At 44.4% G+C, this 27,830-nt stretch overlaps 1 protein-coding gene across 1 annotated transcript in view; it reads right to left on the reverse strand.

Annotated features, from left to right (window-relative positions):
• EFCC1 (EF-hand and coiled-coil domain containing 1) overlaps positions 1-10,961 on the reverse strand; it is a 105,457-nt gene extending 94,496 nt beyond the window's left edge. Inside the window, exons 1-3 of the mRNA XM_044451510.1 lie at positions 10,452-10,961; positions 10,272-10,382; positions 4,715-5,124 (exon numbers count right to left, since the gene is read on the reverse strand). Coding sequence (XP_044307445.1) covers positions 4,715-5,124; positions 10,272-10,382; positions 10,452-10,961 — 1,031 coding nt within the window. The remainder of the gene's footprint in view (positions 1-4,714; positions 5,125-10,271; positions 10,383-10,451) is intronic.
• Positions 10,962-27,830: the final 16,869 nt, after the last annotated feature.

Below are 27,830 nucleotides of genomic sequence, written 5' to 3' on the forward strand. Positions count from 1 at the left end.
AAAACTCCATCTCTGACCTCAGAGCTGCCTCCTGCAGTGTTCTTCCTATTCCATTAGCACTGGGGAAGAAACATCTGAGTTTGGAGTTCCAGCTTTAACCCTGAAGCACAATTCTGAGGCCAGAGTAGGGAAGTTGAATTCTGTTATAGCCATCTAGCAGCCACAGAATTATGTCCTTACACTCTTTAAAAAGAACGGCAGATTTCTCAGGTCTATATGGAAACTGGCATTAAAGGCCATATTTTAAATTTCCCAATGCATTTACATTTTTTTTCTTCTAAGCATAAGAAGCCTGAGATACTGAGGCCTCATTACAGGGAATGTCTTTACTCAGATACTGTGTGAGTAAAAACACACAAGACTGCCAAGCTGTTGTACTTCTCAAAATTCCTCCTTGGACAAGCTCAGGACTTGATCTTTCCCATTGATCTTTAACTAAGTTAATCTCCCATTTAAGATGAGCTTCATGCACCATTAAATTGTGGAAAAACAATGTGGCAGGCAATATTCTAAGACTGAACTTGATCCTGGAATACCAAGGCCAGTGGATACTTGCTTATAAGTCTTCCTTTCACAGAAAAGGCAGTTCTTCTTGGTCAACACCCCTTGGCAAAACCAGTATAAGGCTCCAGTTCTAACTGCAGTAAGGAATTAAGTCCCACTAAAATGAATAAACTATGTTCAGAAAATCTACTTTGAACTGGGATGTAAGTTACAAGAATCCATATGCCAAGGACAACAACTTCTATGGAAGCGTCAACACCACCCCCCTCACACTTAATGGGCAGTTTTATTTTTGCAGGCACTTAGCTGAAAACATATACAATGGGTACAAAAATGGCACTGGATACATTACTAGTAATAGGCCATTACTATTTTTGGCTCTTTCTCCTACCTCAAAGACAGGATGCAATAGCTTTAGCACTACAAATAGCTCAGTCAGAAATCTTATAAGCCTGCTGAGAGGAAAGAGCACACTACAGAGGGAAATGAGTATTTTAGTTACGGAAAGCTTTTACAATGCTGCTTTTGAACATCATAGTAGGGAGGGAGTACTAAGAACAACAATAAAAATGACAATACCAACACCCAGCATTTATATTGCATGCTAAAGCACTCTGCACACTCCAGACAGCTGAGCTAGTTCAGATGCGGGCTAAAGATTTTAAGCTGCAGTCTTTACAATGCTTTGAATCTTCTCCACAACGGGGGCCATATGATATTTCAGGGCACGTGCTTGGTTACACGCTTGCCCTAATGTACCCCATTCAAATTAATGCTTTAATTGTTCCCCTTATGAAGAAAACACAGTAAAGTGAGCTCCCAAATATATTAAAAACTGCAAAGCTGCTGAGGCAATTGCTTTAATCATAATTCTGACTCTGGTTTCTGAATTTCCCCATCTTGAGCAAAAGCCTACTTAGTGGCTACTGAATATGGAATCAGCACCATTCACCGTCAGTATAGCTTTTACATTCATGTGAAAGTCAAGTGCACCATGTCCATAATAATATGAGCTATTGCCATCCCCATGCTTAATTTTGAAGAGTCCACACCTGTTTTACCCATATAATACAATGAGCTTATTAGACAGGGATGTATTAAACAACTCAGTACCTTCTTTCTACTACTGAATGTGAGGCACGATTTCCCTACATATTCATGTGTGCTTCTCCCACTGCAATCTGTGGAGTAATTTGCCTGCCAGTGGTTAACTATGCATTGAATTTAACCCAGAGAATGTAATGAAACAACACTGACAGGAATTTGGCTCACAAAGGGAAGGCCATACATAGAAGGCTGATAGTTGTGCCAAACCTGCATTTCAAACCTGAAAAACATCCTGGCCCTGCAGATATGGCTAGACCAATGTTGTCACAGTTAAAACTAATTCATTGTAAGTGCCATTTCCAGCTGGAAACCTGCTTCAATCTCCAAATGGTGGGATTTTTCCCCTTCAATTCCACAGGAGTAGCCATGTTAGTCTACTGTTGCAAAAAAAAAAAAAAAAAAAAAAAATGAAGGGTACAGTTCATTTTGGATGCCCGTGACCCTCCGAACTCAGAGGAGTGAGGTTGCCGCTGTGCCCGCCCCCTCACTGCAACCAGCTGGACAGCCTAGCTCCAGCGCTTCAGAAAAGGAGGGACGGAGACTGGTGCTGCCAGGTCACTCAGTATCATAAGCTCACCACTCTTCTCCCTCCCTGCCCCTGAATGCCCACACAACCCGTGGCATGCTCAGGCTCCCAGCTCCAACATCACAGCACATTTCCGTATCAGGCCTGGGACCCTAAATCATCATCCTCCGGCTGCCTGGAGGCTGCCTAGCAGCCAAAAAGCCACACTGCCCGGGCACAATCTTCTGCATGGTTAGAGACAGAAGAGACCTTTCAGCATTCCTCAGTCAGCCATGCTTTCCCCTAACATTTTTCCTGATCAAACATGAAGAGTCCTGTGACACCTTAAAGACTAACAGAAGTGGGCTATTGTCTCAAATTGTATGCCAAAATAAATGCCTTAGTCTTTACAGTGCCAAAAGAATGTTTGTAGGTTTTTTAAAGATCTTACTATGATCCTATTGTTACTGCTATTTGTGTTTTCCATGACTATTTCAATGGCTTTATTGCATGTTATCATGCTGCTTACTTAACCCAAATACCTATTTTAGAATAGTTTCTAATTGTGTATTTCTCCTTAAAAAGGGATGGGCAAGCAGCCCGATATTCAACCTATGAAATCTATCTAAAGCTTCCCCACATGAGGGCTTTACCCCACTGCCTTACTGAGGCTTCGTCTTTCATTTTCACTGTAGGAGGAAAAATGTTTTCCTTACAAATTCCACTCATGCCTCCCCAGGATTCTATTTCTTGGCCTTTCCATATATTTTAATACATACCCACAAGAAGGCAGCGCTGTGGCATAGCTGAACTACAGCAGATCTGTTACCTCTGATAAGGCTTTTGTTCAGTTTAAAATTTAATACCAGACTTTCCTCGTGCTAAAAATAACTAAAAACCCTAAATGAAAAGGGCAGGAAAACAGGGAAAGCTCTGGAGATGACAACATTGTGAAAAGACTCCACAAACTTCTTGAGTGAGGGTTCATGGGTACAGAGTAGATGCCATCTACAAAGAGACACTGGTCCTTCAGGCATTCCTATCAAACTCTTGAAAAGCCTTGCTGTTTTGTGGATTCAGGGAATCTGAAGGGCCTGATTCGCCAGCCCTGCACTTCCTGCTGCCTTGTTTCTTCGCTGAGGGAAGAGGCTGTTCACTCTGAAGTCTCACTGGCTGCCAGTGATGCTCCCAGCCTCTTCCTATCAGCTGTTTTGGGGCTTATTGTTCCATCCTGTACACTCCACTGCCACAAAATAATGCAAGTATCATTTCCCTGAAAGATAAGAGGTCAGTAAATGGTTCAAATGCAGGATTTCCAGAGGAGTGAGGATATCTGGCAAACAGAAGAAAGGAAGCAGGGCACAAACCTTAGAACAGAAACCTTTAACAGAACAGAAACCAGCGCCTCAGAACTCAATTGCAGGCCATCTGTGCCACCTGAGGAATGGCCTACTTGTGAGCAGAGTTACCTTTACTCAAGACTCCCTTTACTCACAAGGAGCTCACATTTCTCAGTCAGGCACTTCTGTGTTGGTCGGCTGGCTTGCACTCCCTGGGGCACAGTGGCTGCTCGGCCTCGGACTCCTGCAGAAGCTGGCTCCACCATGAGGGGTACAGACCATGGCTGCTTCACCCCAAGGGCCCAGGAGTCTCTGGATCCGTTTCGAGCTCCAGGCAGCTGCTTCACAACATCCAGCTTGGGTGATGGCAGCCCAGTCTTTCAGAGCATTCATGGTCCCTGGTCTCCGAGGTGATTTGTTGCCACTGTTGTTCAAGGGGTGGATGGCAGGGAGCTGGGGATGAGCAACATGCTTAGGGGGTCTGCTCAAGGTGGGCTGTTCCCTGCACGCTGCTGCTCACCAAGATTCCAGCAGGGGGTGCCCACCTGATTAAGTGTTAAGTAATCATTCAGCCCCTGTAAGATGCTTTGCATATTTTTTTAGATGTTTAATGAATGCAGCAATCCCATTATCATTTCCCATTAAATTCACCGGCCCACTTTAGAAGATGGCCCTACAAAGCAGCTGCAGGCAAAGCTAAAGCCAAAGAGGTGATAGAGTGATGATTTTGGTCCTTATGGGCAGAAGCTGTTCAGCCATAGCCTGAAATGCTTTGCAGAACAGCCTCAAGAGAAGTTATATGATGCCAAAGCAAGAGAAATCCCAGTGGATGGTGCTGTGCAAATATTAATTTAAAGCTAAAATGCAACATATGTAACCAATACCCTTAATGATAAGCAGCTGTTTTTTTTTAATGGCCTCTCCCATTAGATTACATGTTATCCTTTCTAAACATCAACTCCCACAATACCATTAATAATGCCTCCTAAATTAGATTGTTAACATCTGCTGGGTTTTTGTCAATGGCATGTTAGGCTTTTCTTTGATGGTCTCTGCTGTTTCCAGTAAATCATGTTTGCTGTGGCATTAACTAGGAGGGAGATAAGTAAAGCTTTTCAGGGAGTCCCTACTAAGAAAATAACTAAGTAGAGACTAATTCTCTACCCACCACATTTCAAAAGACATTTACAACTTGGTTTGCAAACCACATTTACATGCCAAATCTAGTATTTATTTACTCCAGCAATTTCAGACTTACCTATAATATTGCAGCTCTGATTCGAGCTGCTGGATATATATTAGCAATTGTGGCACTTTGTGGGCTTTTGCCTCTAGTTCCTTTACTTTTCCGAGGCTATTGAGGACAGCAAGTCTTGCTTCTTCGACCTTCTTCCTCATTTCTGCCTGCTCCCTCTTCAGGCTGCAGTTGTAGTCTTTCACAGTGACTAATGCTTCATGGGAATTCCTCAGTTCTTTTTCCAGTTCTTGATTAAACCTAATTGCTTCTTCAATTTGTCCATCCCTAGAACTCCGGATTAGTTCAACTTCCTTTAAAACGCTTTCAAGGCACTTAGAAGTCTGCGACTGCTTGTTTGTTAATGGACTCCGGTTGCTTAAAAAACAGGTCCCACTTTTCTTATGATTAGCATGGCTCTTCCACAGTCCCACCTACAGTCAACAGGGGAAGGGGGGGAAAGGAGCAATCAATGCTTTAATCAAGTGGATTTGTTCTTAATGCTCTTTCAGTCAATAGTGTTTTTTTTTTAAGATAACTGTGAGCCAGTACCCAGTAGCTAACTTAAACAGACAGCTATGTACAAATCCTCTTTCTGGATTATTTCACATTATATTTCCTTACATGAAAATGAATACAGTGTTACCTTGGCTCACAAACGCTTCAGTTCACGACCAAATCAGGCCGCGAACAAAGATTTCATAAAAAATTTGACTCAGGTCACGAACTCTGCATTGGGTGGAGACCGTGAGTGGGGAGTGCAGAGATGGCTGAGTGGGGAGATGGCCGAGATCATGCCCGTCTTTCCTGCACGAGTGTGCCTGCGTTCACGCCCGTCTCCCCTAGCACGCCTGCGTTCACGCCCGTCTCCCCTAGCACGCCTGCTTTCACGCCCGTCTCCCCCCACCCCCAGGAGTGCCAGGATGACGGGCACATGGAGGGATGAGGGGTGCGATTGCAGTCGTGCCGGGGGGGGGGGGGAGATGGCCGTGCTCATGCTCAGGGTGAGGGGGGAGATGGCCGCAATCTTTGTTCTTTGTCACTTTGCTTTACATTTTTCTGATTTAAGAAATAGTTACAGAATGGATTAACCTTACTTACATTGAACCTTATGGGGAAATTTAACTTGGCTCACAACCAATTTGGGTCAAGACCAGAGTCCTGGAATGGATTAAGTTCATGAGCCAATATTACCACTGTACTTGAGTAATATTCGCTCTTCCTTTCAGTACACACTCTGGAAGCTAGTAAATTAGGATGGCTTCATGACAACATCCAAAACACACCAGCCAGTGAGCTACATGCTACCCATATGTAACAGCAGAATAATGAAACTGTGGCTCTCCAAATGCTGGTGGACTACAAATCCCATCAACCACAGCCTGCAGAGGTAGTGGTCAGAGATTATGGGACAGCATATAGTATCTGTACATATCAGCTCCTCAGTGATTTATACATATGCCACCATGTGCAGGAATACTCATATTGGAAACGCTATAAAATTTGAGGCATACCAGGCCATGCATGTGTATCTGACACGCATGTGCATGTTTGACTCTCATAAAGGCAGCATAAGTATTAACAATACATGATGTGGTGACCTCCTAGGAGCTCAAAAACTCTCAGTGGCAAGAGCCTGATCCTAAGCCTTGCTGTGTCAAATGTGGCAGTGTAGAACGATTACAGCCTTTTCACCATTTTGAAGCAGTGTTTTCCTTAGCTTTCAAGCAAATATTTATTATTATTTATTTAAAACTTTTCTAGATCATCCATTACCGAAGTCTCAGGACAGTTTAACAATATAAAATGTAAAATAAAACACAGGTTCCTAAAAAATCATTTAATAAAACCCCAATTACCAGGTCTTAAAACATTAGAAAAATAAAAAAGTTTTGGCCTGGTGCTGGAAAGCATAAAGCGACGGTGCCAGGCAAACCTCTCTGGGCAGCGAACTCCACAATTCCGCAAATATACATAAACATTCAGACACAACAGGGCTGCCTGTATTGGTCTTTGCTATAGTGGTTTGTTTAAAAATTCTTTTTTTTCCTAAGGAGATCATTCTATAATTGGGGGTCAGTCCTGAGAGGGCCCTCTCCCTTCTTGTTGCCTTCCTCAGAGGAAGCACCAGGAAGAGTGCCTCAGATGACCAATACAGGCAGACATAATCTGTCACAGCACTCAAAACACTGTACAACAATAACAAAACTGGGAGGAGTGAAGTGTTCATTAAATGAAAAATAAATCACATGTAACAGTCCATTGGTTCACATGTGACTAATGCACAAGAATGGTTGCACCACACAAGGAGTGAAGCCCCAGAGCCAAGCCATGTGGCATAAGCCCAACACCACAATACCTAGTTTTAAAAGCAGCATATGCGAAGTTGACCCAACAGCTCCAAAGAGTTTCTGAAATAGGTCTGATTCAATCTGAAAGAAAAACAGGAGCATAAGTACCAGATGGTCCGCTTTTAGGAGGGGTTACAGGCATGGTGCTGGAGGAGGGCTTTGCAAATACTCTGGACTGACAGAAAGACAAACAAGGGGTCCTAGATCAAATCAAACCACCACTTGCCGTGAAAGTAAAAATGACAAAACTGAGGCTGGCATACTTTGGACGCATCACGAGAAGGAAAGGCACACTGGAGAAGACGATCGTGTTAGGGAAAGTTGAAGGCAGAAGGTGAAAGGGAAGACCAAATATGAGACGGGCTGAACCGATAAAGGAGGCCATGGCCTTGAGTTTCCAAGAACTGACATTTTGGAGGGCTTTCATGTATAGGGTCCCCACAAGTTGGAGACAACTTTATGACAGGTATCAAAAACAACACTCCCTTAAGCACACAATACAACTTCTGGGGATTAGATACAATTGGAAGTCTGCTCATACAACATTTATTTATTTATTTATCGATTTGTAGCCTGCCTTTTTCCTACAAAGGGCTCAAGGCAGCTTACTTCATTCTCCTCCTCCATCTTATCCCCACAACAACAACCCTGTAAGATAGGCTGGGCTGAGAGTCTGTGACTGGCCCAAAGTCACCCCGTTGGCTCCATGGCTGAGCGGGGACTAGAGCCCAGGTCGTCTGAGTCCCAGTCCCAGGCTCTTAACCACCGCACCACACTGGCTCTCCTCTTACTTGCTCACATTCCTTGTTTTCTGCTGTAAAGTCTCCCAACCCTCCAGAGGAAGAGGGGACAAGAGGCTGCAGAGGAAAGAGAAGATTGACTCCATCAGCAGTTCCCTTCTGGTAGTGGTAGTGAAAGGACCTCACTGGATGCAACACTGAATGGACCTACACATACAAAAGCTCCCATGAACATAGATTTCAGCACGTGATAACCTGAGTTAAGAGGACAATTATCTCATAACAATAATGTCAAGAGGTTACAACACCTTAACACTAAAGAATGTGCCAGCTAATCTGGCTAAGAAGATGTACAGCCATGTAAATGGCTATAGGACTGCCTCTAAAAATGACTATGAGAGCTATACAACCAGGAAACCCCTGAAAACGTATTTCAAAATATTTTGCAACATATTCTATTTTGGTATGAAAGTTTGTATTCTTCCTATGTTTTTGCCATATTGACCTTATTTGTCTTGACTTGAATGTGAGTCCTAGTGATAAATCAGTCACACACTTTTGGTTTTATCAAAAGGTAAATACATAATTAGAATTGGTCATCCTAATCAATGAACCATGTGGTCCAGTGCTATGTGGTCCACTCAGAAGTCTTCTGTGGCCAGTGAGGCTTATTCAATAAGCTTAGATTTTCAGATTCAAATGTACCTAACTTAGTTTAGACTGTACTTTAGTTTGCGAAACATCAGGATTCACATCAGACCCTAAAGTAACCTTCCTCAATGTGGTGCCCTCCCCAGTGCCAGACTACAATTCCTATATCCCAGACAGCTCTGGTAGGAGGACATCTGTAAATGGATTCCTGTAATTAAATCCAACTTATTTCACAATGCTCAGTCCCAAGCCTCTCCTTTAACTACTTAGGAATTTACTTGCAAGCATTGCATGAAGGGGTTATTTGATTTTTACTGTGCCTTTCTATGGAATTAAGGCAAGTTACAGAAATGATTAAAACAATAAAATACAGTAAAATAAATAGCACTTAATCCATCAGGCCTCCTTACAGGCAAAGGTCATCTTAAATAAAGCACTCTGCCTCTTGACAGGACAGCAGAGAAGCAGCAAACCTAGTCTTCCATGGGAGGGAGTTCCATGCTCTGGGTTTGGCCACCAAAAGTCCCTCTCTTGAGTCACCCACCAAACACATCTCTGAAGTTTCAAAAGAAAGGCCTGGACTGTTCAGTCACATACCTGAAGTCCTTTTGCCAAAGTTAACCAAGAACATAGAAAAGTACTGCTGGATCGCACCCATGGCCCATTAAATCCAGCACTGTTCACACAGTGGCGAGCCAGCTGTCCACAGGATCCCTCAAGTAGGATGGGTGCAAGACCTCCACCTGCCCAAAGTCTTCAGTAACTGGTGTACACAGGAATGCCACCTTTGATAATGGAGGTAGCACATAGCCGGAAGACTAGTAACCACTGGTAGCCTTCTTTTCCATGAATCCGTCCAATCCCCTTTTAAAGCCACCCAAATTGGTGACCATCACCACTTCCCATGACAGCAAATTCCATAGTTTAACCACATGTTGTGTGAAGAAGTATTTCCTTTTATCCATCCTAAACCTCCCACCAATCAGCTGCATGGGGCAACCCTGAGTTCCAATATTATCTCCCTCTCCACTTTCTCCACAACATGCATAAGAGGCCTTCAGGCGGGGCAGAAACTAAAGTAACCACTTGTTTGTTCTGATTCTAGGTGGGGTGGAGGACAACAGCTTCCCAACACATGCAAGACTAGCTTCAGTCATCTTTCAATTTCACATATGATAAACTGTCCCAAGTTGCCCATCCTCTAAAGGTCCCATTATCTGAGTGATGCCTGCTCTTCTAGGCAGTGGTGAACTTGAGACACTTGATTTCTTTCTCAAACAGGCTGCCCATATTCTCTCAATATGCCATAGCCAGGTATCTCAGAGCATCCCGGTATCACAGCTGCACTCATGCAAAGGTGCAAAGGCAAGCTCTTCACCTGCACACAGGGACACTTAAAGTCAAAGCACAGACCCGCTGCCCTTTTGCAATTTGCTTTTTGCTTCATCTTGCAGCGCACATAAGCCAGGCAGCCGCGTGGGCACTTCTCCTTCCGAAGAAGTACAGCCCACCACTGCACGTGGCTTTATACACTCCGGTGGCAACTCCCTCAAGCCAAGGAAAAGAAGCGGCTGCCCTTCGCACGGTCCGGACTAAACCCCCACCGGCTCCAGGCAGCATGGCCAAGCCTGTTGCCCAACAATCTGGAGGACACAGCAAGCCGCCTGTCCTTCAAGCGCTGATGAGAGAGACCTCCCACCGGAGCAGTGCCTCACTTCTAGCGTGCAAAGCCGGGAGGCGGGGGGGCTCCCCTGCGCGGCCGGCCCCAGAGGGGGCGTGGAGCGAAGGCCCTCTGGACATGCTCGGGGGCGCCCTCCCCGCTGCAGCCCGGACGCTCACCTGCAGCGCCAGGCAGCGCGCGTCGCTGCTCTGCAGGGCCGCCCGCATGTCCTCCACCAGCTCGCGCAGGCTGGCGTTCTCGTCCTCCAGCTTGGCGACGCGGTCCTCCGCCTGCTCCAGCGCCACGACCTCCTCGTAGCACTCCCGGGAGCACGCGCCCAGCGGCCGGCGGCAGCCCGCGGGGGAGCCCGCTCGCGGGGCCGCGCCGCCGCCCGCCCGCTTCTCGCGCCGGCGGCGCAGCGGGCTGCGCAGGCGGATCTGCGTCTCGATGTGCTCGCTCTCCTTGCCCAGCGGCAGGCGGGCCAGCCCCGCCGGCGCCGCCGAGCAGCCGGCCTTGGTGCTGAAGTAGCCGCAGAGCCGCGCGTGGAACTGGCGGAAGGAGAGCGCGGGCGAGAGGTCCCGGCAGAGGCCGGCCAGCTCCTCGGGCTCGGCGGCCGCCTCCTCGCCGCCCTCCTGCAGCCCCAGCACCCGGCAGAGCGTCCGGAAGTCCTGCCCGGGGATCGTGCCGCCGCCCTCGCAGTCCAGGTGGTGGAAGACCTCCTGCAGGTACTGGTCCAAGCCTGTGGCCAGCACGACGATCTCGTTCTCCACGCCCCGGTCCAGCCCGTAGTGGTACGCCAGGGCGCTGACCAGCCACTGCGTCCGCCGGGCCGGCCGCCGGTAGGGATCGCAGGCGTCAGACGGCTCCATGCTGGCCGGCCGCCGCCTCGCTGCGCCGCGCGCCCCTCGCTCGCACCATGCTTCTCCGCCGGGATCGAGCTCCGCGGCGGCAGGGCAGGCGCCGCCCCTCCGCGGGACCGCCCCGCCCCATCTTTCCTCGCCCCGCCCCGCCCCGCCCCGCCCGGCTCTCCTCGCCCGGCTCTGGGACGGACGCCTTCGGACTGTGGGGGCCCTGGAGGCTCCTGCGGGGCCACGTGGAACATCGGCCGTCTTGGTAGAACCCCATATGGAAAGGCCGCCTTTCAGCCCCCCCGGCCCCCGAGCACGATGGGTTCCCAAAGCGGCTCCAGCCGTCACCAAAGTTCCCTCCTTCAACTTTGTTTAACTTGCACACCACAAGTGGCAAATACCTCGGTAAAGTCGTAATACAGTCGATCAAAAACACGCCATCAAAATGGAAGCATTGAAAACAAAGAATAGCAATAAAGTAACAAGAAAAATAAAATCATATAGACAATAGTACAATATTAAACAGGAATATTTTCCAAAAGTAACTCACCTCAAATTATGGCACACAATTTGTTCAATAAAAACATTATTCAGAGATCCTGCAGATCAAGGGACATAGGAGGCGCAATCAGAAGAATTTGTAGGCTCAAGCACTCTGCTCCACTCCTTCCCCTCACCAGAGCTGAGGCTCTTCGGACAATCCCTTCTCCTGTAAGATGCACAGAAAGTGACTATTTGGACAGGTCAAACAACTTCATTTACCTAAACAGGCTCCCTTGAACTCATGGGCAAACTTCCCTTTCTAAGAAAAGTTGTGCAGGAACACTCAAAAGCAAACCAAAATTTATTGATGGAGCATAGGTCTCATTCAGATCAAGAAGTTAGTATGTGCTTAGTGCAGATTTTGCATATTCCCACATCTACACTTCAAACTGTAAAACCTCCTTTGGCTAGAGCATACATTCATTTTTAAAATACCTTTCCTTAAATTTCATGGCCTCCTTGTAAAAAGTAAATAAGCAAAGGATTTTCCTCCCTTCAGGTGGGATTCGTGCACAGAGTGGGGAACCCAGGAGGGGAAAGGATTCTCCCCATGGACCAGGATTTAGGGACCTTCTGGATGTACAGTTCCTAATGGTATCAATTAGAAACAAAAACAAATATTTGAAAGAAGTGGTGGAAAATAACGAATACATCTGAACTCCCTGTAAAATCCTGTGAATGAGGCAAGCAGGACAATTCACAATGAAAATCTTGTCTGGAAGTTCTGCAAGCAAATGACATTAGAACACAATCCTACTGCTAAATGTCATGAAGTTCAAATGGGCTGAGTTCCAGAGAAGCATAAAGGCCAGGTAGGATTGCAGTCTTACCTGGGGATAGTCCTGCTGGACACAATAGGATTTACTTCTGAATAACACGTATGGAGAAGCTGTACATTTAAAAGAGAATCAACCATAGTCTTTGTAGTTTAGACATACTGAAGCACATTGACCTCAGGGGGGCTGGACAGACCGTAGGCTTCTATTGTACTATTCCTGGGTGTTCCAGTGGTGTAGTGAGGAAGCAAAAAGACTTCAGAAGGGGCTAAAGAAAAAGGATGTTCATGATAAAGCTGGTCATTGATGGATTGGGTAGGCAGGGGTGGGCAAGTGGCAGTCATTCAGATGTTTTATTCTACCACTGCCATGTTTCCTCAGTTTTGGTGACTGGAAGGTGAGTTCTTCTGTTCTGGATTGGTGCACTGAGTCAATGCTATTATCGTGTCCCAGGATGTACATTCAGACTACAGTTCTGTGTGATTTGGAAGTTTACTCTTGAGTACATCCATTCATGATCCTACATGATGTGTTTTAGGGGGCAGTCATAGAATCATTCAGTTGGAAGGGGCTGGAGGGCCATTGGGTGCAACCACCTGCTCAATGCAGGACTCCAAATTAAACCATCCCTCTCAGATGGCTGTCCTGCTGCCTCTTGAATGCCTAATCCTGTCATGATACTCATCAGCCCCAGAACCTGGTGCTTTAGGGTTAGCTTATGGAGCAGCAGAGGTGATCTTTGTCTCCCTGTCCTCCTGACCTGCATATTTGGAAAACAGGTTTCATGCTTGTCCAGCTGCAGCAGTTCCAATGGCAAGAAGCCTGGAAAGGCATCGGGATAATTTGTATCCTGACCACTCCAGTGTCCTCTCCCAAGAGCAGAAAACCCCCTTTCTCCCTCTGAAGTTGCTTTCCTGACCATGGAGAGCAGCCAGCACAGTTCTTTCTGTCCGTTAGGATGGGAAGGTGAGTTCTAAGACTGGGGAACCATCTCTGATCCTGGATCTGGGAGCCTGAACTATCGTATGGCCCCTCAGACAGTGTTAGGAGCCATAGGATTGCTCCCTAAAGTGCATTTAAAATTGGCCAATATCTGCATCTTATTAGCTGGACTTTGGTTCTTAAACTATTCCCATTCATTGTCAACCTCAAGCAACATTTCAGTGGATTTAATGTTCAAAAGCAGGAATTTAACATGGAAATGCTGCACCACTCCAAAGCCACAGTAATAATTCAACAGGGCTTTTGTTTGAAGATCAAAGACTATGACTCCAGCATTGTCGTTGCTGCTTTTTATCGGCAAAGAGGTCTTGTTTTCTTGCATATGTACTTGGCTCAGCATTCATTTCGGACTTAATAAAATTTCTAGAATGAAGCCATCACTGGGAATGGAACTGTTATATGCCCATTTTTCAAGACAAGAAAGAAAATTTTCAGTTTCAGTCCAGTACATAGACTCAGAGGAGCCAACGGAACCACTAATGGAATTACAGAAGAGGATGGAACCACCACAGGTGCCAAACTGTACAAACTGAATTAATATTTGTAGCATGGGATGGCATCCTAAAAGTACCTCAGGAGCTTCAAGACCATGGTTTCATGTAGCTGTTGAGTTGTTTGTTTGTTTATTATGCAGTTACCTGGGGATTTTTTTTTTTTTTGGATTCCATAAGCTTGTGGCAGAAATTAATTATATTGTGATTCTCTGGATGTAATTTCAAAATATTTTTATTGGCACTCTCTATAGTATGAAAACCCTGTCTACAAAATGAAAAGATAGTTGCTTCAAAGCAATGTGTTTTCCAAATAGCTGTAAAGTCAAAAATATTTCACTGATGAAGTCACCTTCCCCTTAACCCTAAGACATGTTTGGAAAAGCACAAAGGAGTGCACTTTTGTATATACTTATGCACATTTTAAAACTATTCCCTTTCTTCGCATGAGTAGTTGCAACCAAGAGGGGTTTCTGACCCAGTTAGCAGAGATGGCTTACGATATAATATTTGCTGATTAAAATGACTGTCCTCTTTCACTGTGAGCTGAGAATAGTTACTTAATTTCATCTGACTGAAAATCTGTGGTATACTCTTTTGAAAGAACAAAGGAGCCCATTGACCTGTCTGCTTTAATAAAATCCAGATTTCTGATTATTCATATGATAAAATGTATGCATTGATAACATAAAACACTCCTCTGACTTTAGCTGTCAGTCCCCCCACAGCTCAAAAATGCAGGATTGGAATCTTCTCATCTTGTGTTCCCGCACACAATGCATTGTATAGTTATGGCCTTTGTTCCATGTGCTCCAGATGATAATTGTGTAACTGAAGGCAACTGTAATAATAATTTCTTCCAAACTGCTCTCTTGTGGTTTGAGCCTGTTCTCAGGTTATGCTAACCAAGTGGAGGTAAGATTGCTCCTAAATTCCTTACAACAAAGAAACAGCAGGTTATGCTGCCATGCAGGATTTATGGCACTGGTTTTACACAATGCTACAACATGATATCAGCAATAAACTGCCAGTGCAAAGCCCGGTGGAGTTGGGAGAACCAGCAGCAATGGATTTATTCCTTCCCAGCTGCTGGATTGGTGTTTGGGTGACTAGGCCACACTGCAAGTCTCCTCTTGCTATGGTTAGGTTCTAGGCTTGGAGTGGCATCTCGTGTTTGTTTTCTTTAAAGGAATGGTAGTTCAGTTAAACTACATTCAGTACAGCCCCTGATACCCTCCTCCTCCTGGCAGTTCATGTTGTTCTGGCATTTCATGTTGTTCTTGCTGTCAGTACTCTTATCAAAGTAACTTCTGGCCATCTCTAGTGTGGTGTGGTAGCACAAGTGCTGAACTGGGGAGGTTTGTTCATATCAACAGGAAGCAAGAGTATCCTGTGTGCAGTGTCTGCATGGGATCCTTGCTAGCGCCCAAGCACTCGGCCTCTTCTGGGAAGCCTAGAATCAGCATACTAGAATGGGAGAGCTGGCAAGTGCCAAGCAGGCCATCAGTCCAACCCCTTGCTCAGTGCAAAGCCCTGCTCAGTGCAAACGATACTTCTTGGAGTGCAGTCTTCCTGCATCAAAAATGGCTCCAGTGTGGGAAAGCGGACAACCTCCCTAGGTCATTGGTTCCATTGCTGAATGGCTCTAATAGTACCTTTTTCCTGATGCTCAGCTGGAATCTGCCTTCCTGAAATCTGTACCCATTATTCTGTACTCAAGAATGGCTGAGATGAGATCCCAGCCTTCCTCTGTGTGACAACTGTTCAAGTAAAGAGCGCTATCAACTCTCCCTCAGTCTTCTCCTCTCAAGACTAAGCATGTCCGATTCTTCCAGTGCCTGTCACCTACCGACTTTTCAGGCAGCCCTTCTAAGCACAGCTCGATGCACTAGGCTGACTGGTGTGACTCAGAGCAGTGCTCATGCTTCTCTCTGTGGTCCTCGTGTTTTCCCTGGCCAGAGGGTTGTCATGTGCATGACCTGCCAGCAGTGCTTGGGCTGCCACAATATGCAAACCTGCTTGAGCAGGGGTGGCGGAATCCCACTGATATGGCTGCCTGGCTCACCACAATGCCATCTCTTCTTGCCGCCTGTTGCATGCTGAGGATGCATGTGGATGGGAGTGAATGACTCCATAAGGATATTTTCTCATTAACATCTCTTGGTGCATTTTATACCCATCGGAAGTCAGAATGGCTACTTGTTACATGTGAATGGCAGTGCTGTTGCCAGCGACAGGACTGACTGTCAGTGTTACTATAATTCATGTTTTCCCTGTTATTTTTCTACTTTCTACCTTGTCACTGAAGAGTACTGCTACAATGGCATTACATAAATATAAATTTGGTGTAAAAGTTGGAGAAGCAAGACCATTGTAAGAACATGCCTAAATTGATAAATTCTATGAAGGCAGAGTAGAAATTGATAATTAAATTTAAGCTATGTTTTCCTTTATTGTATGAATCTGAAAATTCATGTTTTGCGTCAAAAGGAACATCTAAAATAAAGCATGCTCTATCATGAATGTATATTGTGTATTCATTTATAGCATAGTGTACAAATATCCATCCCCATTTTTATCCAAAATTTAGAATGCTTAAGGTGTGATACTATGAGGATGCCTATAACCTCTAGATTCAGAGGAATTAGGGGCATCCTATGCTGTGTAGATATTGAATTTGTGAAAGATTTTGAATACTTTGACACAGTCATCAATTCAAAGGGAAACCATAGCCAAGAAATTTAAAGGAGGCTGAGACTGGGAGGGGCAGCAATGAAAGAACTAGAAAAGGTCATTCACACCATTGTACTCTTAATCACTATGTATGGGTGTGAAAGCTGGACAGTGAAGGAAGCTGATAGGAACAAATTGGATGCATTCAAAAGATGGTGCTGTAGGAGAACTTTGTGAATACCCTGGAGTGGAAGAAAGATGAACAAATGGGTTCTAGATCAAATCAAGCCAGAGCTTTCCCTAAAAGCAAGAATGACAAAACTGAGTCACATCACGAGAAGGCATGACTAGCTGAAAAAGACAATCATGCTAAGGAAAGTCAAAGGTAGAAGAAGAAAGGGAATACCAATCAAGCAATGGACTGAATCCATAAAGGGAAGCCACTGCCTTGAATTTAAAAAAGGGATTTCATAGAACATTCTGTATGGCTTTCATTCATAGGGTCACTTTAAGTCAGAGATGACAGCATATAACAGTACAATGCAGGTCAGGTGGATCACAGAAATTAAGGTTACCTCTGCTCTCCCCTTGCTCCGCAAAGCACTTAAATGCCCAATTTTGGCAGTTTGAATGCAACACTTCGGAATGGGAGAGGAGGCTGAGGCACTGCCAGGATATGATGTATCTTGATGGTACTGGTCTCTTCCTTGACCCCAAAACACTCCCAAAAGTCTTCACTTTTCTGACCTCAGAAATGCATCCAGAGTGGAGCATACATCTTTAGATCATGTATCCCCAGCTACAAGGCCAGAATGATCTTCCAACCTACTCGTAGTAACTGGGAATCTGAAAGCTCCTATAGGCTTTTACACACTGTCTAGTGGTCATGGGATTCCTGTTAATTGTGGGATAGAAGGTATTTTATTCTTAAGCAACCATCACCTTCATGGGTAGAAATAGAGTGTACTTATTAAAATCCATGTCAGGATAAATTATTCCCTCAAGATTCATACTTGTTTTTGTATTTAAGTTCTGGCATTCTCTTAATTCATGCAGCAATTTCTAGGTTAAATATCATATTCCTTCAATAATTAGGAATGAACAAGCATAAGTAGAAAGGTGACACCCATGCTTAATTTCCCCATCAAATAGAATGCCATGTTACATCTGTTATCTTTGTGTCTTAACTGAATGTATTCAAGGCAAGAACTAAGGCTAAGGATCCTAGAGGGCAGATGTTGAAACAATTACATTTGGGTTGTCTCAGCTATTTTAAATAATAAAATGTCCCCAAGTGGAGATAATTGATTTAAGGACTAACAAAATCTTTACCAGGCTATAAAAGTGTCAACATAAATTTTATCACAACACCTGCAGTTTCCACATGAGTAGCTATTGCGTTTCTTGGCCATTTCTCTCACTGGAATCAAGGCACTAAAATGGCCCTGAAGGACACTGGCCCCTTGTTGAACTGCTAACTGCCCATCTGCCATTCATTTACTTTGAAGAAGAGAGGATGAATCATTTGAAAGACAAGCATTTTACTGTTTATTATCAACATGGTGATATTTCATGTTCACATCCACTGAAGTAATTTTGAAGTAAGAATCTTCTGTTCTCTTTTCCCCCTGTTCCTAAAATATATTATTATTTCCCATAATGAGATTCTACCATAACCAAAATAATTCAGCACAACACAGTTCATAAAATGGTATGTTGTGCACATTTACTTCAGATCTCTGCCTATAATAAACAAAACAGGGAGACTTTGGTGGTAGATGCACCCTCGTGGTAAGTGCACAAGGACTGCACAGTGTTTGTATCTGATGAAAGGAACTATATAATTGGATCACTTGAATATATGATGCTTCCCTTATTAATCAATTGTCAAGAACCATTCCTTTGCAATGCCTTAGATTAATTCAGTGGACACACACTGTTCATGGCATCTAACTTATTCCTGGTAAATATATCTCTGGCATTAGATGTTCTCCTGCTATATATCTAGAACAAGGAAACATACCAGCTATAGAATCTATTCTTCAACCTTCTGACTTCAAAGTCTTTATAACAGGAGATGTAGGCTGCATAACATTGCATAGGGCAAAGCACTTGGTGTGCTTGCTCTTTCGTTTAGCAGTATATTGCACCAGTGCCGTGATGTTTGCATGGCTGTGATTTTTCCAAGTGGGAAGCTAGCTCCCAGGCTCCATATGGTTCAGATGATGTTGCATCTGTCAAGAGAAGTGTCAGAAAAACAGAGTTCTGGCTGATGTGCGAAATCGTATGGGAAGCACACAAATGACTTTGCACAGTTACTGATGGATACAGTGCTCGTGCATTTTCAGTCTGAAGTAGCTGCCAAAAACTTAAGCCAACCCATGTAAAGAAATAATAAATGTACATAAAGGAGAGGTGAGCGACTGTGGCCCTCCATTTCCGACCATTAGCCTTGCTGGCTGGGGTGAAGGGATGTATAGCCTGGCAAAAATAGGAGGGCCCCAAGTTCCTCCTTCCTGAGATAAAGTGATAACGATCCTTATTCTTTCTCACAAGTTTGGTGAAGCAAGTTGTTAGAAAATTAAGTCCAAGACCAATGCTTTATCTACTGGCTTATCCAGTGTCCCAACGCATGCTGGGTACCATCTGACCTACTTTCCTGAATAATGTAAAAGATAACTACATGCATCCCTATTGATATGGAAAGAGTCAGGGAAATGCACTCTAAGAACAAACAGGAAATTACCTGTTGGGTCTATCATGTCCAATATTGCTGACACTGACTGGCAGCAACTTTTCAGGATGTGAGCCAGGATACTACCAGGAGATGACAAGGCATAAGCCTGGGACTATCTGCATGCAGAGCCAGTGCTCTGCTGTTGAGCCAGATTCCTTCTCCCCAAGAGTCAGAGAGCAGGAGAGCCTTGCTAACCATGCAGTCCGATGCATGCCCTTCCGAATTCATACTGAAGTCAGTGCAGTTTACTTCTGGGTGAGAGATATAGCAGTGCAAACTGTAACAAAAAGGGCAACTCTTCCAACTTCTTTGTGAGGTGGGACAGGCCAGAAGACACCCCGTGTCAGGACTGCAACTGTCACCACTCATGTTCTTCCACCATGCAGGATCTGTATAAACCAGGAACACTCCATGCATTGCATGAAGCAGGCTGGAGTTCATGAAAGCTGATGCCAAAATAAACCTGCTACATAAACAGGTGGTTACATCCCACAATATCCCTCCACCAGTGGAACCAACACTGCTGGTAGATTGAATTCCCCCTTCTCCAAGTATGCTCCAGAGTTGGAAGACCTTCAAGTGCAGATTGTTTGGGTGAAAGGAGCTACTGGGGGGAAGAAACAAAGAGCAACTCTTGTGTGAGCAGAAGTCTGCTCAGGTATTCTTGGTTTCAGTGCAGGGCAAAGAGAAAGATTTCCCATCCCTTTCAGTCTTCCCTACTCACGCTTAGACATTACAAGGAATGTTGTGGGTAGGGATCAGTGAACCAATTATTTTTGAGCTTATAAAGGGTCTTCTTTTCCTGCAACAATGCTTGTTTCACTTTGTTTTCACACATGAATGAAAGCACTTTAGAAACATAGAAACAGAACGAGTCAGAAGGGTCCTCCCAGGCCATCTAGTCTGACTCCTGACTACAGCCAGCTCTGCTCACGACATGCCCACCATGTGGACGTCCAGCCTATCCTTGAAAACCTGCACCGATGGGGCCTCAACGACCTCTTGTGGAAGCCCATTCCATACCCTCGGGGTCCTAACTGTCAGGAAGTGCTTCCTGGCATCCAAACTGAGCTTTGCTCCATTGGAACATGTCTTGCTAGCCTCTGCAGGGGAAAACAGGTCTCTATCCACCTCCATGTGGCCACCCTCCCATATGGCCACCCGTATGTTGCCAGCAGATCCCCTTGAGGTCTCCTCTTCTCCAGGTTAAGGAGATCCAGCTCCCTCAGTCTCACCTCATACGGCTCCCCTGCAATCCGGCCACCATCCATGTGGCCCAATGCTGCACCAATTCCAGCCTGGCTATATCTTTCCTTTGTTTTGTTTTTTAGCAAGTTAACTCTGCATTTCCAAACAGGAAAAAAGTGTTATTTTTCCAAACATGCTCCAAATGCACATTGTACTTCCATTAACTGAAAAGTTTTAAAGTGTCCTTTTTGGAGAATGTGCATTTTCAAAGTGTGAGTTTTGCCAATGTGATTGGAAGCTTGAGGACAGGCTGGCTTTCTTGGAAAATGGCTTCCATTTCTTGGGGTTCAGTCAATTTTTTGAATGTGCTTGAAATTCTTGAACATCTCTTACTCAAGGGAAAGGAAAACCTTTTTAGGCAGGAACTTAAGAAGAGTACTCCCAAATACTATACCTGAGTTCTGGTGGGACCATTGCCAGCTATATTTTGGTATGATTGAGTAAATAAGTATAAATGTATCTTTACTATTTCATGGTATCCTTTAAGTGTCCTTTTTACCTGTTTCATGGGTCAAATGCAATTCTTACTCAAGTATGTCCTGCTTGACATGAATACATTTAATTGGTTTTATCTGCACAGGAAACATACATGCTGTTATGGCAGCATTGCTCCATAACCATTTTTCTCTGAGTATCTGAACATATGACACTCACAAACTTTAATTGGGCATGTGAGGCTGTCATGAGGTAGTCCAGGAGAATAAATTAAAATGAGTAACATTCTCAGAAAAAGAAGCAAGGTGGTGTGGAATATTATCTACTTTCAAGTTCAGAGATGCATAATGTGAGGACCGGGGACCAAATCCAGTCCCCTGGGGATTGAGGTGCGGCCCTCTGATTCTCTCCAGATCCCCCACAAGTTGAAATGTCTCTCCCAAAGTTTAGTTACTGACAATAGGAGCTTGGAGCTAAAATATGGCTGTCGGTATTTTGCTCCCCACTACTGCAGGGGTCCTCAAACTTTTTGAACAAGGGGCCGCCAAGGCGGTGCGGGCGGGTGGTGTGGGCTGGGATGGGTGGGGGTGCGTGTGCTCCTTTTCTCCGAGCGAGTCCAAAATGATCTCCTTGCGAGCAAGCTGGTGCCTCGCCATGCGCGTGTGCACATGGGTGTGGCGAGCTATGGTGAGCTGGATAAATGGGCATGGCAGGCTGGATCCAGCCCGTGGGCCATAGTTTGAGGACCCTTGCACTACTGGAATGCAGTCCCCAAAAGCTTGTCTGAAATGGAATGTGGGTTTTAACATGAAAGAGGTTCTGCAGCTTGCTATTTGGATAAAGTCCTGACATTGGCTGCTCCTTTGTTAGTGCCAGGAAAGAAAAAATCCCTGAGACTCTGCTCATTTAATATACAACTGTGCTTCGGAGTCTCCCTAGTGTTCTTCATCCACCCCTGACTGAGTTCAGGGTAATCAACAGCATCTGGGATCCCTATTCACAAAGAATAAATAAAGAGACTTTGAACTTCTTGATCTGCCTACAAAGCTTATTTATCCCCTGGCCAATTTGGTGGGATGTTGTGCAATGTAACATCATCTGTCTCCTATCTACACTCAAGCTATAGATCTCAGTGGATTTACACAGCAGCCTGTCAGCATCAAGGACCAGAGTCTCTTGTTTATACAAGCGGACATAAACCAGAGCCACATATCATTATCCCATAGTGATGTCAGTCAGTCTCTGAAAACCTGCCGCCATGTTGTCTCTATTATAGGCCTGCTCGGCTATGTTCATTTCTTTCAAGTCTTCTGAATAACACAGTTTCAAGAATCACTAAAATACTTTTGTGATCGTCAGTGCTTGGGTTATAGAAGAGTCATAAGTCACCCAATGTCTTTACTTATTTTATAGCTCCATTTAATCCAAACGAAAAGGAAGCCAATGAAAAGACTTTTAATTTTTCAGACACAGATGTTTGGTGCCTTCTAGAAATGACTAATGCACCTCATAATTATAGGCCATATTTATGTGGGATTAAGCCATCCTGAACTCAATGGGATTTACTTCTGAGTTGATAGGCATGGGATTGTACTTTAGAATTCCATAGGTTTTCAATACACTTTGCTCACATCTATGTTTACTGGTATAATATTACCTTAAATACATAACTAAAAATACACTTAATCAAGTCACTTGGATATTTGCTTAAAAACTGGAAACAGGCAATTTATTTTAATGGGAGGCAATGATGTGGACTTATACTTTCAAGGGAGCACAGCAGAAAAGTGGTTACAAGAGCAGAAATAATGACACAAATGCTAAATATATCAACTGTTTCTAAAATATTTGCACATTTAAAGGGTATATTTAACAAAATTAAAACCAAATGCAATAAGGCATAAAATAGGGTGATGTGCCAGTCAAAGACCTTAGATTTCAGTGTAAACTAATACCACTTCCATGGTGTAATGTAACACTTTCTCATTGTATGACCTCTTTCTATTTACTGGCTACCAGAAAACAGATCAAGCCTTCATAGCAACAACAGCTGTGATTCTTCTCCAGTCTCATAAGCCCTTAAACAGAGTTGGGAAGATTTTGCAACTGGATGGGAAACACTTCAGAGAATCAAAAGGGGTGTAGGTGATGAGGGCTGACTGTTCGTGCCAACGCATAGCAGCCACCCTGTTTTAGCCAGGGCTCCATGCAAGAGTAGAAAGTGGTCAAAATAGCTAACCCAGTGAAGTAGAAGAGCTTAATTATGGTAGCGAACCTGATTTTAGGGAACGACTGAAAGGAAAAGAAACAGATTAAGATATGTTTATGATGTTGTGTATACAAATTATACATTAAGATACAGTTAGGTGCTTCCAACTGATACGTTTTTGAGACAATGCTCCATTATTTCAATTCCTTTAGATAAGAGCCTCCTTCATGGATCACTGCCTTGTTGTGGCGAAGGGGCTTGCGTAGCTCAATGAAGCTATGAGCTATGCCGTGCAGTGCCACCCAAGATGGACAGGTCATAGCAGAGAGCTCTGACAAAATGTGATCCACTGGAGAAGGAAATGGCAACCCACTCCAGTATCCTTGCCATGAAAATCCCATGGACAGTACCAAAAGGCAAAAAGATATGACGCCGGAAGATGAGCCCCCTCAGGTTGGAAGGTGTCCAACATGCTACTGGGGAAGAGCGGAGGGCTAGTACTAGTAGTGCCAGAAAGAATGAAGCAACTGGGTCAAAGCCGAAAGTTCTCAGTTCTCAAGGCAAACCATTCAACATCACAGTAGTCCAAGTCTATGCCCCAACCACTGGTGCTGAAGAGGCTGAAGTTGACCAGTTCTATGAAGGCTTGCAACACCTTCTAGAATTAACACCCAAAAATGATGTCCTTATCATCATGGGGGATTGGAATGTCAAAGTAGGCAGCCAAAAGATAACTGGAATAACAGGCAAGTTTGGCCTTGGAGTACAAAATGAAGCAGGGCACAGGCTGGTAGAATTTGCCAAGAGAATACGATGGTCACAGCAAACACTCTTTTCCAACAACCCAAGAGACGACTCTACACATGGACATCACCAGACGGTCAACACAGAAATCAGATTGACTATGTGCTCTGCAGCCAAAGATGGAGAAGCTCTACATAATCAGTAAAAACTAGACCAGGAGCTGACTGTGGCTCAGATCATGAGCTTCTGGTTGCAAAATTTAGGCTTAAATGGAAGAAAGTAGGGAAAAGCACTAGGCCACTCAGGTATGACCTAAATCATATCCCTGATGAATATACAGTAGAGATGACAAATAGATTGAAGGAATTAGATCTGTTAGAGTGCCTGAAGAACTATGGACGGAGGTTCGCAACAATGTACAAGAGGTAGCAACTAAAACCATCCCAAAGAAAAAGAAATGCAAGAAAGCAAAATGGCTGTCCGAGGAAGCTTTACAAATAGCTGAGGAAAGAAGGGAAGTGAAAAATACACACAATTGAATGCAGAATTTCAGAGAATAGCTAGAAGAGATAAGAAGGCCTTCTTAAATGAACAGTGCAAAGAAATAGAAGAAAACAATAGAATAGGGAGGACCAGAGATCTCTTCAAGAAAATTGGACATATGAAGGGAACATTTCATGCAAAGATGGGCATGATAAAGGACCAAAAGCCAGTGTGGTGTAGTGGTTAAGAGTATGGGACTGGGACTCAGGCAATCTGGGTTCTAGTCCCCGCTCAGCCATGGAGCCAACTGGGTGACTTTGGGCTAGTTGCAGACTCTCAGCCCAACCTACCTCACAGGGTTGTTGTTGTGGGGATAAGATGGAGGAGGGGAATGATGTAAGCTGCCTTGAGCCCTTTGTAGGGAAAAGGCAGGATATAAAAGGGGAAACAATGGCAGGGGCCTAACACAGGCAGAATAGATTAAGAAGAATTGGCAGGATTACACAGAAAAATTATACAGGAAAGAGCTTAATGTCCCTGATAACCACGATGGGGTGGTCACTGACCTCGAGCCAGACATCCTGGAATGTGAAGTCAAATGGGCCTTAGAGGGTCTGAGCAACAACAAAGCTAGTGGAGGTGACAGTATTCCAGCTGAGCTATTCAAAATCTTAAAAGATGATGCAGTAAAAGTGCTGTACTCAATATGCCAGCAAATTTGGATAACTCAACAGTGGCCACAGGATTGGAAAAGGTCAGTTTACATTCCGAGCCCAAAGAAGGGCAATGCCAAAGAATGTTCAAACTACCGCACCATTGCACTCATTTCACATGCTAGCAAAGTTATGCTCAAAATCCTACAAGCTAGGCTCCAGCAGTATGTGGATTGAAAACTACCAGATGTACAGGCAGAATTTCAAAGAGATCAAATTGCCAACATACACTGGATCATGGAGAAAGCTAGGGGGTTCCAGAAAAACATCTACTTCTGCTTCATTGACTATGCTAAAGCCTTTGATTGTGTGGATCACAACAAATTGTGGCAAGCTCTTAAAGAGATGGGAGCACCAGACCATCTTATTTGTTTCTTGAGAAACCTATATGCGGGTCAAGAAGCAACAGTGAGAACTGGACATGGAACCACTGACTGGTTCAAAATTGAGAAAGGAGTTCGGCAAGGCTGTATACTGTCGCCCTGCCTATTTAACTTATATGCAGAGCACATCATGAGAAAGGTGGGCCTAGATGAATCACCAGTTGGAATTAAGATTGCTGGGAAAAATATCAACAACCTCAGATATGCAGATGATACCTAATGGTAGAAAGTGAAGAGGAACTAAGAGCCTCTTGATGTGGGTGAAGGAGGAAAGCACAAAAGTTGGCTTGAAACTCAACATTAAGAAAACTAAGATCATGGCATCCGGTCCTCTCACTTCCTGACAAATAGATGGGGAAGAAATGGAGGTAGTGACAGATTTTAATTTCCTGGGCTCCAAGATCACCGCAGATGGGGACTGCAGCCAAGAAATCTAGACAGCATACTAAAAAGCAGAGACATCACCCTGCTGACAAAAGTGCATATAGTCAGAGCTATGTTTTTCCCAGTTGCAATGTATGGCTGTGAAAGTTGGACCATAAAGAAGGCTGAGCACTGAAAAATTGAAGCCTGTGGTGCTGGAGGAGACTCCTGCAAGTCCCTTGGACCACAAGGCGATCAAGCCGGTCAGTCCGATGGGTCGCAATGGGTCAGCCACGACTTCGCGACTAACAACAACAAGATACATAAGAGAACACTAGAGACTAGTCTTTTTTGCAGTGTTTTATTTCACATGCAAGCAGAGCACAGATACATTTTCAAGCAGGCATCAGATCCCCAGAGAACAAATTTTGCAACTCCATCCAAGGTTGGAGTTGCCAAACACAAACTGGAAATATTCAGCAAGAGATGTACACTGCTTTCTCACTTGCCTCAATTCAATTGGCTTTTTGTCTTTCTGATCCTTACGGTGCAAGCTTCTCCAAGAGTGCCCACAGAGGTGGGAAGTGGCACCCATGAGGCTCTGCTGCCCCAGTCCTTCTCCTTGTATGTTTTTACTGGGAGATGAGAGACAGATGGACATGTTAAACCCTGTTGAATTGCTTCCCCCAGAGTGCTTCCTGAGCTCAGCTCCTATTAAAAGAGGATACTTTAAAGGGGAAGCCCTTCCCACAAAGGCCTGGTAAGCCACTTGGAGCACAGCCACTGTGGGGTAGGGACAGGGGAAGCAGTGGAGCTAACATGTGGGGCTAGAACTGGAAGAGAAGAGAGGGACATGTTGGTATGATGGATGAATGGGGTGTGCACCTGTCTATGAACAGATGGAGGGATGAGGTATGTGTTAGAAAAAGAAGGTGTGCGTTGGGGAGAGATGACCCTGAGATGGTCAGAATATGTGTTTTGGGGTAGACAAACTTTAGAGAGAGGAAGCTTTTCTACATGAGGCTTTTGATCCATTGTATTTCTTTTTGTTTTTATCACAGAATGGAGACAAAACCATTTATTTATTTATTTATTTATTTATTAAAACATTTCTATGCCGCCCCATTCGCCAAAGCCTCGGGGCGGCTCACAACATAAATTAAAATACAAGAAATAACAATATAAAATTTCATTTCCTGCTTATTTGCTATGTAACCTAGGTGGCACTGCAGGTATGGGTATCATAGAATGGTGCAATACCTACGTGACAAAAGCTGCTTCTGTCATTTAAATTAAATTAAGTGCTGAATGTTCCCCAGCTAACAAGCAAGATGGAAAGGTCATGATGTTACCTAAAGAACCTGTAAACAACTGTGAACAAAGAATGATGAGTGCTTGATAAATGTTTCACGTAGAAAAGCCTTTTTTAGAACCCAGTTCTAAATAAACAGGGAAAGTGCTTTCAAAGAACAAAAGCAAGACTGGAAGGTCATGTTCTCACCTTAGGAAACAGCAAAGTTAGGATGACTGTACAGTACTTCGTGTAGAAAAGCTCGAGATGCTTGTGTGCATGTGTGATGATCAGGGAAGAGGAAGGGCAAGTATGCATGCATGTGTGGAGAGAGAATTTGTGTTCACTGGAATGAACGTCCTGTTGTAGAGAACTGTGGGTCTGAGGGAGTGGTTCTGTGTCTTTAACTCAACTTTCTTGAGCATGTTAATTTCTTTTAGTCTCCTGCAGGGGTTCTGCTAGGTACAAAAATGGTCAGACATTCTGGTCCACAGGGAGGGAAAAAACACAAATATGCATATGTTAATTTACATGTTCTAAAGAGAGAGTGTGAGTGTCTTGAAAAGGAGCTTGTCTCCTAAGAGCACCTTGGGAACGTAAGGGCAGCAGGCCGCATTTGCTTTTAGCAACAACTCCCCCCCCCCCCAGAAGATTCAAGGGTTAGGGTTAGAGGAGAGGGGAAAATGCCAGCTAATCCAGAGCCATCAGGTGCAGCCGACTCCATCAGGGATCCTGCTCCTTTATTTCAGTAAGTGCTCCTGGAGTAGCAGCTCAGCAAGAAAAATGACTAGCCGTAGTA

The sequence above is a fragment of the Varanus komodoensis genome, unplaced genomic scaffold (assembly GCF_004798865.1).
Source record: "Varanus komodoensis strain SLA01 unplaced genomic scaffold, ASM479886v1 scaffold6_2, whole genome shotgun sequence".
Lineage (NCBI taxonomy): Eukaryota > Metazoa > Chordata > Lepidosauria > Squamata > Varanidae > Varanus > Varanus komodoensis.